General features: G+C 34.7%; 1 protein-coding gene across 1 annotated transcript; it reads right to left on the reverse strand.

Annotated features, from left to right (window-relative positions):
- Positions 1–14,312: 14,312 nt before the first annotated feature.
- LOC146998307 (protein GVQW3-like) lies at positions 14,313–14,885 on the reverse strand. The gene has a single exon (XM_085812492.1). The coding sequence runs from the start codon at positions 14,883–14,885 to the stop codon at positions 14,313–14,315; it is 573 nt and encodes a 190-aa protein (XP_085668618.1).
- Positions 14,886–15,990: the final 1,105 nt, after the last annotated feature.

The raw sequence follows: 15,990 nt of genomic DNA on the forward strand, positions 1-15,990 counted from the left end.
GCGTGCCTTCGTGGTGTAGTGGTCAGCACACTCGCTGCGTATTTAAGAAGTCAGTAGTTCGAGTCCCGGCGAAGGCGAATCTCATTTTTCATGACTCCTGCTTTGAAATAGCCTATTGTCTCTATAGCGACCGAACTATAAAGGGTGGTGGATGATGATTCTCCACCACCAGGATTTGGCGATTGGGTCCCCTAATCCCCAGTCCCCCTTTAAAAGTGTTAGTATACAAGGCATTTCTCCCATCTCCTTAGCATGTCTTAGGGGCGTAGTGGTCAGCACATTCAGCGCATATTCGAGAGGTCAGTAGTTCGAATCCCAGCGAAGGCGTTGCTAATTTTTCACGTCTCCTGCTTCGAAATAACTAATGTCTCTATACATCTAAGTCAGATCGCAAAATCTATAACGCTGTTGGTATATATGATGTTTCATTAATATGAGTTGATAAGATTTCATCAAAATTAATATCGTTACAAATTTTGTATATATATGTCAATAATTTTAGAAGAATTATCTTTAAAAATTTCAGTATCTCTTGTGTAATGCAACATGGAAGGCCTTAAAAGAGCGAAGCTCCGAAGGAAAAATAATGTTACATAGGGAAGTCCATTTAACATTGAGGTAAATGGCCATCTCGCTAATTTGGAGAGATAACGCCAAGCTGGCGGTGGTTTTGGCGGTGGTCTCTTAAAGTCGCCAATGGGTAACCATTTAGCTACATGTTGGCTCAATTCCTGTATAACTGTAACTGTTCCGATCTTTTTATGTAATTGTAACTGTATCTGGTAATTGTATTATGTATTTGTAACTGTAGTATACTGTAGTACTTTCCAGGAATTTCGAGAAATCGAAGGTACAGGAAATTTCTCCCGGCCTGGAGAAAGCTGTGCAAGACCTGACAGAGCATCAGTTCTCAGTTCTTAGTTTAGAGTTGAACTCAGAGAATTGAAAGATCTCCATCCGTAACAATGTCATTCTCTTTAGATTCTCTTTAGATGCGCGTTGGTTGTCTGTAACGTTCTTAGTAGTTTGAAGTGGTAATTGTGCCTGCCATACTGAAAAGAAATGAACTAGAACTTTTGTTTAAAGTTCCACAAATGAAATGTACTTCATTTTACAAAATAAATTCTGTCAAGTTGCTGAAGAAAGTGAATGCTTAATTTTTAATACTTCATCTCCTACTTTATAAGTTACTTCCCGTCGTTTCATATTATAATAAAGTTTTTGTTTTCTTTGTGCTACTTCAGTGTTCTTTTTTGCTTCTTTAATTAATTTTTCTATATCGCCCATTTTAAATTCTGGGGATCTTTGTTGAACATAAAATAATTTATCTAACGGCGTTATAATCTTTCTGCCTAAAAATAACTCAGCAGGAGTTTTGCCCATCGTATCATGTTTTGCGGTCCTAAGGGCGAAAGCTAATTCATTGGCATCGTTATCCCAGCTTTTATGAAAATTTTTAACATAACTACGGATAATTTTCACTATATTTCTATTAACCCGTTCCGCTATATTTGATTGCGGCCGATACGGGTCCATTTTTAAATGACGTATGCCCAGTTTTTGGCACATGTCTTCAAATATATTACTTACAAATTGAGGACCATTATCCGATATAACTTTTAGGGGACCCCGTATTTTAAGATATATTTATTTAAAATAGAATCAGTAACTAATTTCGCGGAGGATCGTTTTAAGGGAACAATTTCGGTCCACTTACTAAAGTGATCAACCATAACAAGGAGATACCGACTTTTATTTAACTGACTTTTTGGGACAGGGCGCTATAAATCGATGCCAATTATTTCATTTGGAAATTCGGATTTAATGCTATTTAGAAACCCGGCCGGGCGGAAATTAATATAATTAACTGCTTGACATGTTGGGCAGGACTGGACATACGCCCTTGTTAACTTTTGCAGTTCAGGAAAATAAACTGCTTCGCGTACGCGTTGGATGGTTTTTCAAATACCAGCATGAGAAGCTAATGGGCAGTCGTGTAACTCCTGCAGTATATTTAATCTAAGACTAGCTGGGATAACAGGTCGAAATTCGTTGTGGAATTCGTAGTTTTTGTATAAAATAATAGACCATCTATTAGTTCGTAATGGGCCGCCCTATTTCTTAGGGCCACTATATTTTGGTGGCTAAAATTTTCAGGATCCTTTAAATACTCACAAATGTTTGTAAATTCAGGATCCTTACCCAGTTCGGTTATTACAGTTTCTCGGGAATATATTGTACATGCTGTGAGCATTGCCACCTTTACAGTATTACCTTCTTCATCTATTTTTATTCTGGATAGGGCATCTGCTACGATATTTTCCTTTCCGGGAGTGTGCTTGATTACCAGATTATACTCTTGTAACTTAAGTGCCCATCTTATTAACCTTGGGGATAAATTTTTCCCTGAGTACAATCTAGTTACCGCCGCATGATCAGAATACACTATTATTGGCGCCCTTCCAAAATAGACTCGGAACTTTTGCACTGCTAACAGAACTGCAAGTGCCTCTCTCTCAGTCGCGGAATAATTTCTTTGTGTTTGATTTAAAGTTTGACTAAAAAATGCCACGGGCTGCTGATTTTGCGAAAGTACTGCTGCTACCGCATAATCCGAAGCATCCGCTGAAATTTCTAAATACTCATCATTTTCATGAAATTTAAAAACAGGGGCTTGCGTTAATGCTTGGTTTAATTTTTCGAAAGCACTATTGGCTTCGGCCGTCCACGAGAATCTTGCCTTTTTCCTTTTTAATTTTAACAATGGTTCAGCAATAGCTGCAAAATCTTTTATAAAGGACCTATAATATGAACAATGTCCTAGAAAAGAAGAGGGCTTCTTCGCTGTATTTGGCGGCGGATACTTTTGCGCAGCGATTATTTTTGATTCGTCTGTCTCGATTCCTTTCTGAGATATTTTGTAACCTAAGTATTTTAATTCAGGGGCTGCAAATTTGCACTTTTCGACATTAACTTTTAGACCGGCCTCATTTAATAATGAAAACACCTGTCTTAAATCCTGTACATGTTGGTCATGTTGGTACATGTTGGTCCAGATTATCACTAGTAATAATGATACCGTCTAAATAGATAAATGTGGACTTTCCAAGAACAGGCCTTAGCACAATGTCCATACATCGCTGAAACGTTGTCGGTGCCCCTGAAAGGCCAAACGGCATACGCAGCAATGCATAAGTGCCAGACTTGGTTATAAAAGCAGTCTTAGGCACATCTTCTGGTTTAACACCTATTTGAAAATAACCAGTTGTTATGTCTAAAGTAGTCATGTATTTGGTAGAAGTTATGTTCCTTAGAATTTCTTCGATAATAGGTAACGGATATACCGGAGATTTAGTCATGGAGTTTAATTTACGATAGTCAATTGCAAAACGCCACCTTTTTGGATGTATTACCGGATAGTCATTATTTTTCTTACATAACACAACCGGGCTAGCATAACTACTTGAGATCGGCGTTATGATCTTTTTACGTAACATATCTCGAATGTGCCACTCTATAATTTCTTCTTTATTCTTATCATATCGGTATGGTTTGTGGCGGACTGGCAATGAATCTCCGGTGTCGATACTATGGTTAGTAACTTGAGTAAATCCGGGAATATCACTAAATAACGAAGCAAATTCACTTACCACTTGTCGAATTTTTTGTTGCTCTTCCTTAGGCAGGTGGTCGAGATTTAACGTTGGTGGTTCTGTTTTTTCCTCTCGAACTGGTGTCATCGTCAGCTTAAGGGACGCTTCGTTAAAATCCAGCGTTGCTTCTGCCTCTGAAAGGAAATCTATCCCTAAGATGACATGTGCTTGCAAATTCTTTACGATAAAAAACATAATCTTTACTTGCTCGTTCTTGATACGAATGTATAACGGTAATTTACCTATGGACTTGCATCTTTCTCCCTGCGCAGCTGACACTGTCGTATTATCCGAAATATATATGCGGTATTTACGGAAATACTTTCTAAAAAAATCTTCTGCCACACAGGAACACTGCGCGCCTGTATCCAGGAGTGCGGTGGCTGGGATGTTATTCACCAACACTTCAATCTTTGGAAGAGTCAAATTTTTCACCATCACTGTATTTAACTTGAAGTAATAGGGGTTTTCTTGGCCTTCGGATTTCCGCACCCTCCCGTCAGCAGAAATCCGTTTTAGTTTAAATCTTGTTTCTTCCTTTACATGCTTTCCTTCTCTTTCCACTGGCCTTCAGACTTTTTTTGTGGCTTACTATTCAATTGTCGACGGTCGCCGGTTGCTTTTGGATACTCGGGTTTCCTTGCCCACTGATTCGCTTTGCTTCCGTAGCCGTGTTCTTGACTTTTCTGTGGTCTTGGCGCACCAAATTGGCTTCGTTGCTCATACTGGCGTCTTCTTTCAATGTCCGCCGTTCTTCTACTTTCAAACTGGATTGCTAGCTAAAAATAATATTTCCACTGTAGTCGGATTCCTTAATTCAATAAAGTCTTGTAATTGGGGAAGTAACCTCGGCAAAATCACTTGAATTATCTCAGGATCCGGACGGTTTCCATACAAGAGTTTAAAGACGTGAATTCTTCTTATATAAAGCTTGAGACGTTTTCAATTCGTTTCTGGTATATGCTGAAGTGTTCCGTTTCTAATCTTGCACGATCTCTTACGACAGGGAAGTCTTTTACTAAGGAAGTCTTAAAATTTTCGTAAGTATAGGTGGGACGTCCCGCTTGACTCAAGAGGCTTCTGCCTATCATTTGAACCAATTAAGCGCTTGGCGCCTCAAAGCGCTGGTAGCTAAGGTGACTTTCTGGAACTCATGTACTGGATACAGCATGAAGTGGTCATCCAATTTTTCCAAAAAAACTGTTTACCGGTGAGTTTCCATTAAATATTGCTTCTGGTTTCATCGATGCGCGCATGATCTGGACGATGTAACCAAATCCTTCCAGGGCGGCAGCTGGCATTTCTGGATTCTGAGCCGCTTCTGCAGGCAGCACAGGTTCTTCTTGAAACTCGGCCATGGTTATTCTTCTTCGTCGGGCGCCGCTATCAGGTTCTGTGTTCCTCCTTACTTGCTTAGGGAACATTAACTGTCCTGACTCGGAACAGGGAGCTTACTAAAGCTATGTTCAATAAATTTGGGAAGTAGACAATACACACAGGAAGGGTATACGAAACCCTTTATTTTTCTCTCTTTACAATGATTTCCGGACTTCGGAATACAGAGACCAACCACTTGTGGTCTGAACGTAAGAATATAAAAATATTAACTAAACTAACTAAACTAACTTTGGATTAATCAAACAAGTGCCTAACTCCAAGATTGGCCGTATATTAACAAAAAGCCGTATGTAGTACAGAGAACTGCTAACACTACGATACGTTTAAAATTATCAAGAGGATTAAACCTCTGTCCTTGAAGGCAACTAGCAACCGAGTAAAATTACTATGGCAAGCGGCCTGCTTCTATTAACTCTTTCCTCTCTCTTGCTTGGCAAAAAGCCACAACTTAAGTACTTGGCGTTAGCAAGACAAATTTGCATAAATAAGTTAAAGCTTTTAATTCTGGCCGGAAGTAGAAAATAAGAAGTGATAGTAAAGATTGAAAACAAAATAAACGTTAGTAAAAGGATCCTTAAAACTCCATCTGACAGGTGGCAATTGCGAAACACCGTCAAATAGTATCCCTAAGAGCTCATCAGACGTTTTGAACTCCTTTACTCTTGAATCAATCAGCATTTCCTATAACATCATTCACAGTTCATCTATGAAATCGATTTCATTAGTTCTCCTGTAAACGTATTTAAATAAATTCAAATCAGTAAAGTCATTTGAATAATTCTCCCATCTTTCAGAATTGGTTACTTACGAAGAAAGTACGAAGTGAAGTGCTGTGTGTTATAGAAGCCATCATCATCTAGCCTCCACTCCTGTTAATGCAGTCACCTTCACAGCATTTATTATCAAAACGACGATTAACCTGTTCTTAGAATTTGTAACTTAAAATATTTTCAAACAGTGTGAGTAGAAATTTTAAACTGGCTTCATTCTCCTTTCAGCAATTTCTTTGCCTCCTAGAAGAATAATTTTGAAAGTTTTAATCAGTTTTCACGTTGTTCACTTTCTTCTGTTGCTTTATTATCTTATCTGTTCTTCAATCGTGCTTATTTATCATCAGAATTCTCGTTACGAATCCTATCTAGTCCTTTCCTTAGCGTTTTTCCACTCGTTTCTTGGGCCATGTAGCAATTCCTATTATAGACATAATTTGTGTTCCTTTCCTCTGTGTCACGTTTTTGAAGAGAACGTTGCTGATGAGATATGTTGTTCATAAATTTGTAAGAATTTAGAATATTTGTTAATCACAAAAAACTGAAGAGGCTGCAAAAAATCACGAAAAATATAATCCTGTTGAACATGTGTAAATAATAAAGTTCGAGCCAATTCTCAGATTGTGTTATAGTTTGAGTACAGGCAGCCCAACGATCATTACAAACATGACCGTCAATTTTGGACGATTTATTTAGTAAATAGGATGAGTTTCACGCAATGAATAAATAAAAACATTATGTTTTTACAATTCTTGTGTTTAAAGAGGAAGTATTTGCTTTATGATACTTGAAAATTTCAAAATTTTATAACGGATACATTTTTGGACGTTAGAATTTTAAAGTCCCAGATAAGAATAAAATATTAAAACTAAATGCAATACAATTAAGAAAATCAAATTTTAAAGTGAAATGCTGCAAAATATATATAAATTTATGAAATGGGAAAAATTAAATACTACCTGGTAGATTTCATTGCAAATAATAATCAACGCTAATCAATCCTTAAACTCTTTTGTTTCTGAAATTAATAAAATGAAATGAATTGTATATGAACAGATATCTTTAGATCAGCAATAAAAATCGCGTGACATTTTGTTTCTAAACAATGGCTGCGAGAACGGATTTTTCTCCCATCAGCTTCGGACTCCAATATAATCAAATAAATATTTTCATAAAATAAGCTTCTGTTTAAAATGAATATGATAAAATAAAAGCACTAAAATGAGAAAAGATAATTTATTGTACAGAGAAAAGATAATTTATTGTAATTGTATTTAATGGGAATAACAGATTAAATAATTTTATTTACAGAATTCAGCCGGGCAGCCGGTGTAGTGGTAAGTGACCCTGACTGCTGTAGCGTTGGGTCCGGGTTACAATCCCGGAGAAAACATGGCTCTAATTGGGTCATAGGAGACAACGGTTGCCACCTATTAGGTGCTTCTATAATGAAATGGCCACCACTCCCGGCCCTTGTAGTGGCGCAAGGCTAATGGCTATTAAATAAAGCGCACTGCCATTAAAGAATTACAGAATTCATCTATAATTTTATATCACGAATGAAAGCGTCGGGGGTCCATGATAAATTAAAAAGGATAAGGTTTTATAAATTTGACTATGCAATTAAATTAACAGAAAATTTAGAAAGATAATGGCTTGTTTATTTTTTACTGGAATTAAATTAAAAAATTTAAAATGATAAGGGTTATGTATTTGACAATGAAATGAAATTAATAGATTTATTTATTGAGGGGCCGCCGCTTTTATTATTGGCGATATGAAATTGTAGATGAATTCTGTAAATAAAATTATTTAATATATTATCCCCATTAAACTATAAGATAAATTATTTTCTTTTTTTAGTGCATTAATTTGGATATCCGTTTTAAATAAATCTTACTGTATTAATTGTTTTTAACTCGCATTTTATTGCCTGTTTTTAGTCTCAAATGTCTGTTATTAGTGATGACATTTTAGTCACAATTAAAATACAAGCAATAAACTATAAGAAGATTATGTAATGAAAAATGTAACTGAACGTTCAGAGAATTAAGAAATTTCTTTGAATATAATAGCATTGTTACTTAACCATTACTTTACTTGAAATTAAAATGAGGAAACGAATATCGGCAATTAGTCTTTAAGTTCCCCTAGAAAGAGAGAGACAGTCAGTTGCTTATACTTGCTAATGATTTAGAGGAATATAGTATCTTCGTTCTTTAAAACTTATGGCACAATAGATCCATTTCCAAGAAGTCGGAAAAAAGTGTCAAATTTTTATTCTTTATTTTTGTATCTCACTGCATCCTGAAAATAAGATATGTAATCAAATTATACTTTTATTATTGCTACTTTAAAATAAAAATTACTGTATTATTATTTCTTTATACACTGTTCATATATTTTTACAAATACCACTTATATCGCAAAATAAAGCAAGATTTTAAAGACAAACGAAAAATGTATTTCCAATTTTCAATAACTTTCAGAAATTTTAATATCTTTTAATTCAGTATCAGCAATTTCATTGGCGAGAAAATGATAACATATTGCAGACAGCCAGAGAGTCATCTTCGCACATGGAACTATTTGAGTAGACTTTATCATAGGCACATCAAAAACAACAATGACATTGTCTAGAAAACATTACTGAATGGTTGACAATTACATTTGGAAAAGAAACTTACTATAATTATTATCACACATCTATCGTTATTGTAAATTTCAAAAAGCGTATTCAGAGGTCTAAATTAGTAATCAGTTAAATAATTTTATCAAATCTTGTAAATCCTCCCAGCACGAAAACGATTTTAATAAATTTAAGCATTATTTAAATTTCTAAATTTATTAACAGAAAAAAACATTTTTCATTGCAAATAAATTTTACTCTCTATTCACGTCTCTGTATCACTTTACTATGTTTCAAGAAATCCTAGCTTCTCCTTCCTATAATATCTTCTTACTATCCCAGCTGTAGTCGTTATAAGCTATTGAGACAGCATCTGATACTCTGAACATCATTCTGAATGGTCCTCCATCCCTGCAAATTGCGAGTTTGGACTTAATAGACACCATTACCCTTTCGCCTTTCCTTGAAGAACTTTAACGCTTCATTCTTTTCCTTTCTCGAGAAGTGTGTCGTTTATGACATGTTCTTTGCACCCAAATAAACATTTGTCGTAGACAGTCTATTCCCTTTTTTCGTCGCGAAGCAGCACCCATTTACTGCTAGAAATCATTTTTTCCTAAAACCATCCTCTGACATCTAAACTTAAATCGAATGCGAAAACAATTCCCTTGTTTTGCGCCATTTCTCTAGCGCTAGGGACATTTTGCTTTTCTTCTAAGTTTGGAGTTTGTTGGTTGTACATGTGAAAGAAATCCATAAATTTCTTCTCCCCCACAGGGCCCACAGAGGCAATAGGTCTTCTATAAACCTGATCCACCGAACATATATCAGCATGGTTCCAAAGAAGAAGTTCCAGAAATTCATACGAAAAGAAAGTATTTCAAATCACGTTCGAGATGTTCTTTAAGTAAATGGCCGAAACGGATTTGCTTTTAAATTTATTTACGGTCTGCGGAAACGTTTTACTTTTACTCGCATTTTAAACTATATTGGAGTTTTAGTCTATCTTATTGCAACATTCACGAATTAATTTTTACTTTTATGCAAATCATTTCGGTGTATTTCATGCAAACGGATTAATTATTCTCTGGAATTAATAGTTAACAACGTAAAATATGTCAATGCCTTTTAGTGAAACTTTCCTGATTTTACTCTAATGTAATAGATTAAATGGAGTGGAATTAAAAAGATATAATTGTTAAATGCGCGTGATAATATACTACAAATTTCAAAATTGTTTTCTGATATCCTTTCTTTTTAGTTGCATCTTAGGTTTCATTAAATACAAAGCAAATTTAGATAGTAATTTATTACCTATTAAATGCAGTCTGTTTCTGGTTCATTGGTTGTAGTTGTTCAATCAAAATCTGAGTTGCAAGAGTACCTTAAGTAAATTTCATTTGCAAATGCTAAATAAATTAAAATTAACACAATTTAAGTCACTAATGTAAACTATGTTTTCTTTATTACCTTCTTTATTGATTTTAATTCAGATTTTTAAAAAAATTAATGTGTCTTACATTTAATAAAACTTAAATATTCCCACTACAGCTGCTTTTCTCCATAATATATAATGTCTTCGTAAATCATAAGCAAAGAATTCAAATTTATTTTCAGACTTGAATTGCAAGAGCACGTGTTTACATTAAGTAAATTTGATTTCCAAATGCTAAATAAAATTAAAATATAATTTATGTTACTATTGTAAACTACTTTTTCTTTATTATCTCCTTTACTGAGTTTAATTCAAATTTTAAAATAAATTAACGCATATTTATCATCACTTAACACATAAATGTTATGGAATATCCTAGATGGTTAGATTAATCAGTTATATGATGATGAATTATAAAAATAATAAAATCTCCAAACATAATCTTTAATTAAACCACGGGGAAAATGGAACGAAATAAATGGATACGAAATGCTCATAAACTAATATATCCTGTCTTGTAACGATGCAAATACTCTAACACTAAAATTATACAGAAAGGATACTACCCGTTCGTGGTACATATACACGATTGTAGTAATTTAATAAAACAAAACTTTTATCCCCAGAAGAGCTATTAATTTCGTTTCGGCATTTTGCGTTAATTCACTATAAACGGCGAATCACATTTTAAATTTATGCCACCAAATATTAGAGGCCTGCATTATATTTAAAGAAATTAAATAATGAAGAATATGCTTAAATGTATGTTTCTCGCATTGTTATAAAACAACGGTACGTAGAGCAACCCAGTTTTGAATAACGCACGTCTCCACTCGAGTATGGACATCTGAATTTGGAATCGGGTTTATTATCTATTTCATATTTTGTAAAGCATTGGCAAAGTTGTACGAAAAAAAAAAAACATTTTTATCTACAGTATTCGAGACTGTTTATGGTAAATTCTAAAGATTATGCTCTTTTAAATATTTTGCGATATTGCTGTTGAATTGAATTTTATGGTTTAAGTGCGAAGAATATGATATTTCATAAATAAAGGTAACACACAAAACGTTATATTACGCCCCTTCGGTCGTAATATAAAATCTGAAAGCTTTCAGATTTTTGTTGATTCAAAATTATCTTCCTTCTCTTGTTTAAATTTCCGCTGCTTACGCAGTTCGTGTGTGGCCTCTGAACACTTATTCACAAGCGTTTTGTGCTAATCTATGTTATTAAAATCTATTTGCGTCTGTCTTTTTCTTTTTTCAATTCATACTAGTTCTAAAATCCTTTCTTAATTTAGTAATTACTCTTTGATCATGAAAACTGGATTTAGATTACAATTAATCGTTCTTGTTAAATGTATGAGATAAGATTTTACCTTGTATTTTTTATGTTATTCTTATATTACTCTTAAGGCATCTAATTTCATATTTAATAAATAAAGGCTCTGAATTGTGATTTACAGCAGTGAAATGCTAATCCTCCACCACCAGTTCTCAGCCTCTTTGGTAAAACATTCTGTTATTTTAAATTTTCTTCTCTATCATACTTTATTATGATCTACTGGCTTTCCCATGCCAGAAGTATCTGAAAAATTAAAAGTATTAACAAAAACAATGTAAGCTTTCGTCTTATCACATGCTCATATTAGTAATAGTTGATAACTTAATTTTATAAGAGGGAAACCTCTGAAGAAAACTCTTAGAATCTTTAATAAATTTCATGTACCTGAGTTGGAATCGTTATTTTCTGTGTTTTGCTCTTCAGTAATGAAGATGTGAAACTTCGACCCTTAATTTAAAATATCCAGCAAATTAATCTCCAAGCTTGCATTAATTTAATTTACTTACTAAGCGAGCATTCAGCTAATTGTACTGAAAATCAAAGTGATAGAGAAGCCCGAATCTCCTGTTTCGTATTAAAATGTATTCATCGCAATAATATATATTATATTTTCTTCCTTGGTATATAACAGAAGATGCGAAGAATTCTATGATTAGACTTATAATAATTATCAGCGTGTTAATTTGATAGATTATTAGTGATATGTTTTCTTATTTTTGGCCATTATTCACTTTTGCTGTACTTAAAAGTTCAGTGAAAGTTAATCATTGCAGTTTATACATGCGCATGCACACTAGTATATATAACGCATGTTAGAGCGTAACTTAAATGTTATATCAGCAAAAAATTAAATTTTTCCCAATTTACAATATATATATACACGACTTATAAAAATGATGTATTCACAAATATGAATCATTTACAAAAGTTAAAAGTAATATTAATACTCACAGAAAATTATAAAATATTTCAAATACAAATTACTCTTCTTGCTGCCAAAGCAAATGTATCAACTTCACAAAACAAACAGTCAGATAGAAAAATGTAGAACTCTCCAACCGACATCACAAAGAAATATCTTTACAGATCTGCCTGCATTATGGGTAAATCTGGCATTCTTTTGATTTAGTGAGCAAAGAATGTATTTAAATATTGACATTCCCCGAGTAATAAATCCTTGGAAAGGCGATACTGTTTTGTTTGCAGAAGGTTAATGACTAACTTATGCTCTTGGTCTGACGCCAGAAATTTTGACAAGACTCCGAAAGATATGTAGCGAATTATTAATTTCTAGAAAATGTGCAACGAAATCAATATAATGTTTGGAACAATTTCTACAATTTTCCGTTTGTTGGGAACGAATGTAAGATTAGGGGATTTGTTACGAATGTCATACTGTTTTCAATAAATAGTCAAAGATGGCTTTTACCAAGTTTCACATTTTCAAGTTTAAAAATACTTAAGAAATGCTTCTCTTAAATTTTAAAATATATGTTTTTATTCACCCCAACCAGTCTTTCTTCGCAGGGCATTTTAAAAAATGAATCCAGTTTTAGAACACGAGTTAATTAAGCTCTTTAGGAGTTAGTTGGTTCACTTCTGTTATCGTACCGGATGTAGAAAATGTACGTATGTATATTTGTGCATATATTATGTATATGTGTGTGGGTATACTCACATATGCATATGTGCTAACACATATACATACATGAACACATATATCCACACATGCATTAATATATGCAAAATATAAAATACCTTCCTTACAAATAATTAATTAACGATAGCTCTTTAACTCCCCTCTTCATTCTAAAAATAACAAAGCAATAATTTTTCTAACATAATCTTTACTCCCTGTATTCCGAAAAATATCCGTCATCTCTATTGCGCATTTATCGATGAAATCTTTACTCAAAATCTAGATATTAATCTATAATGTGATCTGAAATGCAATCTAGTATAAAGGGATTTTGCTGCGCTATCTCTAGGTTCGACTGGTTTGTTTCGACTGTACCTCTAGGTGCATTTTGATTTATCCCCATCTTTTGCTTTGTCTTGCTGCTAACTACGCCGTTATCTAAAAGTTGATATTCTGTATAAAATCATGGAGTGCGTATTGCGCCCATGACTATGTGTATTGAAAAGTATGTTTTATGTGTATTGAAAAATATGTTTTGGGTAATTAGTTCTTGTCCTGCAGTAACAATTATGTTCAGTTCGGCCATGTCTGTCTGCAAGTCTCCTTCCTTATGCATTATAAAACTACACAGCTAAATCATTGCCCAAATCTGTTACAGCTATCAACCAGTTATCAAGATAATTGCAATTATTAATATTATTACATACACACATACGTTCCTGAATCCCATCCCGATATCAGAAGAAGTAGTGTTATGTTTAACTCATTAAGCACATTTTGCGGTATTCAGACTATTAAATAACATGCGTCCGGTGGCTACACAGAAATTAAATATACGAGGGATATTTTTTTTCAACCTCCGATGGGCTATAAAGAAAAGACGGGTGAATATACAAAAAATATTTTATTACCAAAAGTAATGTACAATACAGGTTATTTCTCTACATTATCACCTTGATGATTGAGGCATTTGTCTGTGAACAATATCTGTGAACAAGCTTTGGAGCACCCTCTTCATAAAATGTCCCCGTCAATGATTGGAAGTGTGTTGTGACGGTTTCTTTCAGCTCCACGTCATTTTGGAAGCGCTTCCCGCCAACCCACTGCTTCAGTTCAGGGAACAGATGAAAGTCACTCGGCGCTAGGTCGGGACTATATGGTGAATGTTCGAAAATGCCCCATTGAAATTGCTGAAGGAGCCGTTGGGTTACACGATGCTGTGAGGACGGGCATTGTCGTGGATCAGAACAATTCCAGAAGTCAGCATGCCTCTTCGTTTGTTTCGAATAGCTCTCGGTAAGCGTCGCAAAGTTTCACAATATGAATCTGCATTAATTGTTGTTCCAGGCTGCATAAACTCCACAAGCAAAACACCCTTTTGGTCTCAAAAATCAGTTGCCATAACCTTATGGTTGTTATAGGTTCGTTTGAATTTTGTGGGTCACTTTGGAGAGTTTGTGTGCATCCACAGTTGTGATTGTAGTTTCGTTTCGGGAGTGTCATATTGAACCCATGTCTCATCACCTGTCACAATGGATTTCAAAAACTCTTCTCCGTCAGTATTGTAACGGTCAAGAAACTCAAACGCTGCAACAATTCGGTGAGTTTTGTGGTCGTCAGTCAACATCTGTGGGACCCAGCAAGCGCAAACTTTTCTGTAGCACAACTGTTCAGTAACGATAGAGTACAGGGAAGATCTTGAAACTTCCGGAAATTTCATCGATAATTCACTTATGGTGAACCTTCGATTTTGCTTAACCGCTTGGTCAACTCGTTGAACAATGTAGTCTGTAGCGGCAGACTTGCGTCCTTGACCACCTTCATGATGCACATCAGTTCGACCATCTTTAAACTTTCGACACCATCCACGAGCAACGCCATCACTCATAAAGCTGTTTCCATACACTCGACTCATTTTTCGATGAATTTCCGCTGAACTTTTCTCATTTGCCTGCAAGATACGAATAACAGCTCGTAATTCACACTTGGCGGGAGAATCAATAGCGACAGCCATGTTTACGTGACTGCAACTCAACAGAAAATGACGTTTTGAATACGCCAGTGACAGAGCGTGTGGAGGGGAAGATGCGCAGTCGCCTACTACGCACACCAACCACCTTTTGCATACCTGGCCATCATACTGTGCGATCGGAGATTGAAAAAAACAACCTAGGTACATAACTTTAGTTTCTGTAATTGGCAGTACTAGGGTTTAACTGGTAACATTCTATAATATAACGTGTAGGTACAGTGTGTCATCGGGCATCGGTTAGAAAAATTTTACGCTAAGAAAAGTTTTCATGCTTCAAACTTATTCAGGAAACTCGGAGGTATAAAAGAATTGCGTTGTCAATTAAAAAACGCAATATGTTGGTCTTTTGGATTTAAAAAACAAATTCAGCGATTTAAAAGAAATGTTTTACCACAGCCTGAATTAAAATATTTTTATCTTCTACAAGGCAGTGCGTTGCATAAGATACTTTTGTCGATCAGCAAATTCGATTTGTCGTTCAGCACAGCGTAAGATAGTTAATAAGAAACACAGAGATTAATCTAAATTCCTCTCAACATGCAAAAAATATCGTACATCTCAAAATAGTAGCTAATATCGTACAGTACTAATATCACAGTAATAAAGTAGTACTAATATCGTACAGTCAGTAACTAATATCGTAAAAAATTGTTAACAGAGTGATGTGTAAAGCAATAATCATTGAGCTCAAGTTAGCAACTAATATTGTACATCTCACAATTGTGTGTACAGCAATAGTCACGACGCTCAGGTCAGCAGCGCACCTTTGTCTAACATGTTAAGCAACAGGCGGAAGAAAACTAACTAGTTCTGAAATATTGCTCTTAGAACCTCCAAACAGCGACTTCTAGAAACTTCCTAATATCTCCAGGTCCACAAGAGATTTCTAATTTCTGCCATCTTGGAGATAGAGACTGTTGCTGAATCTCAAAAAGAGAATGTTCTATTCATACCCCCCCCTTACATATCCATGTATTCCTTCTATCTATGCAATACACGGTAAATTTTTACAATTCATACTTCGGTTGACCAAGAATTAAAATTTGCATAAAACAATCCATAGTCTTTAAACAAATGTGAACTACAA

This window comes from Stegodyphus dumicola, chromosome 3 (genome assembly GCF_044657685.1).
Source record: "Stegodyphus dumicola isolate Sdum_Otavi_A_Nest chromosome 3, ASM4465768v1".
Lineage (NCBI taxonomy): Eukaryota > Metazoa > Arthropoda > Arachnida > Araneae > Eresidae > Stegodyphus > Stegodyphus dumicola.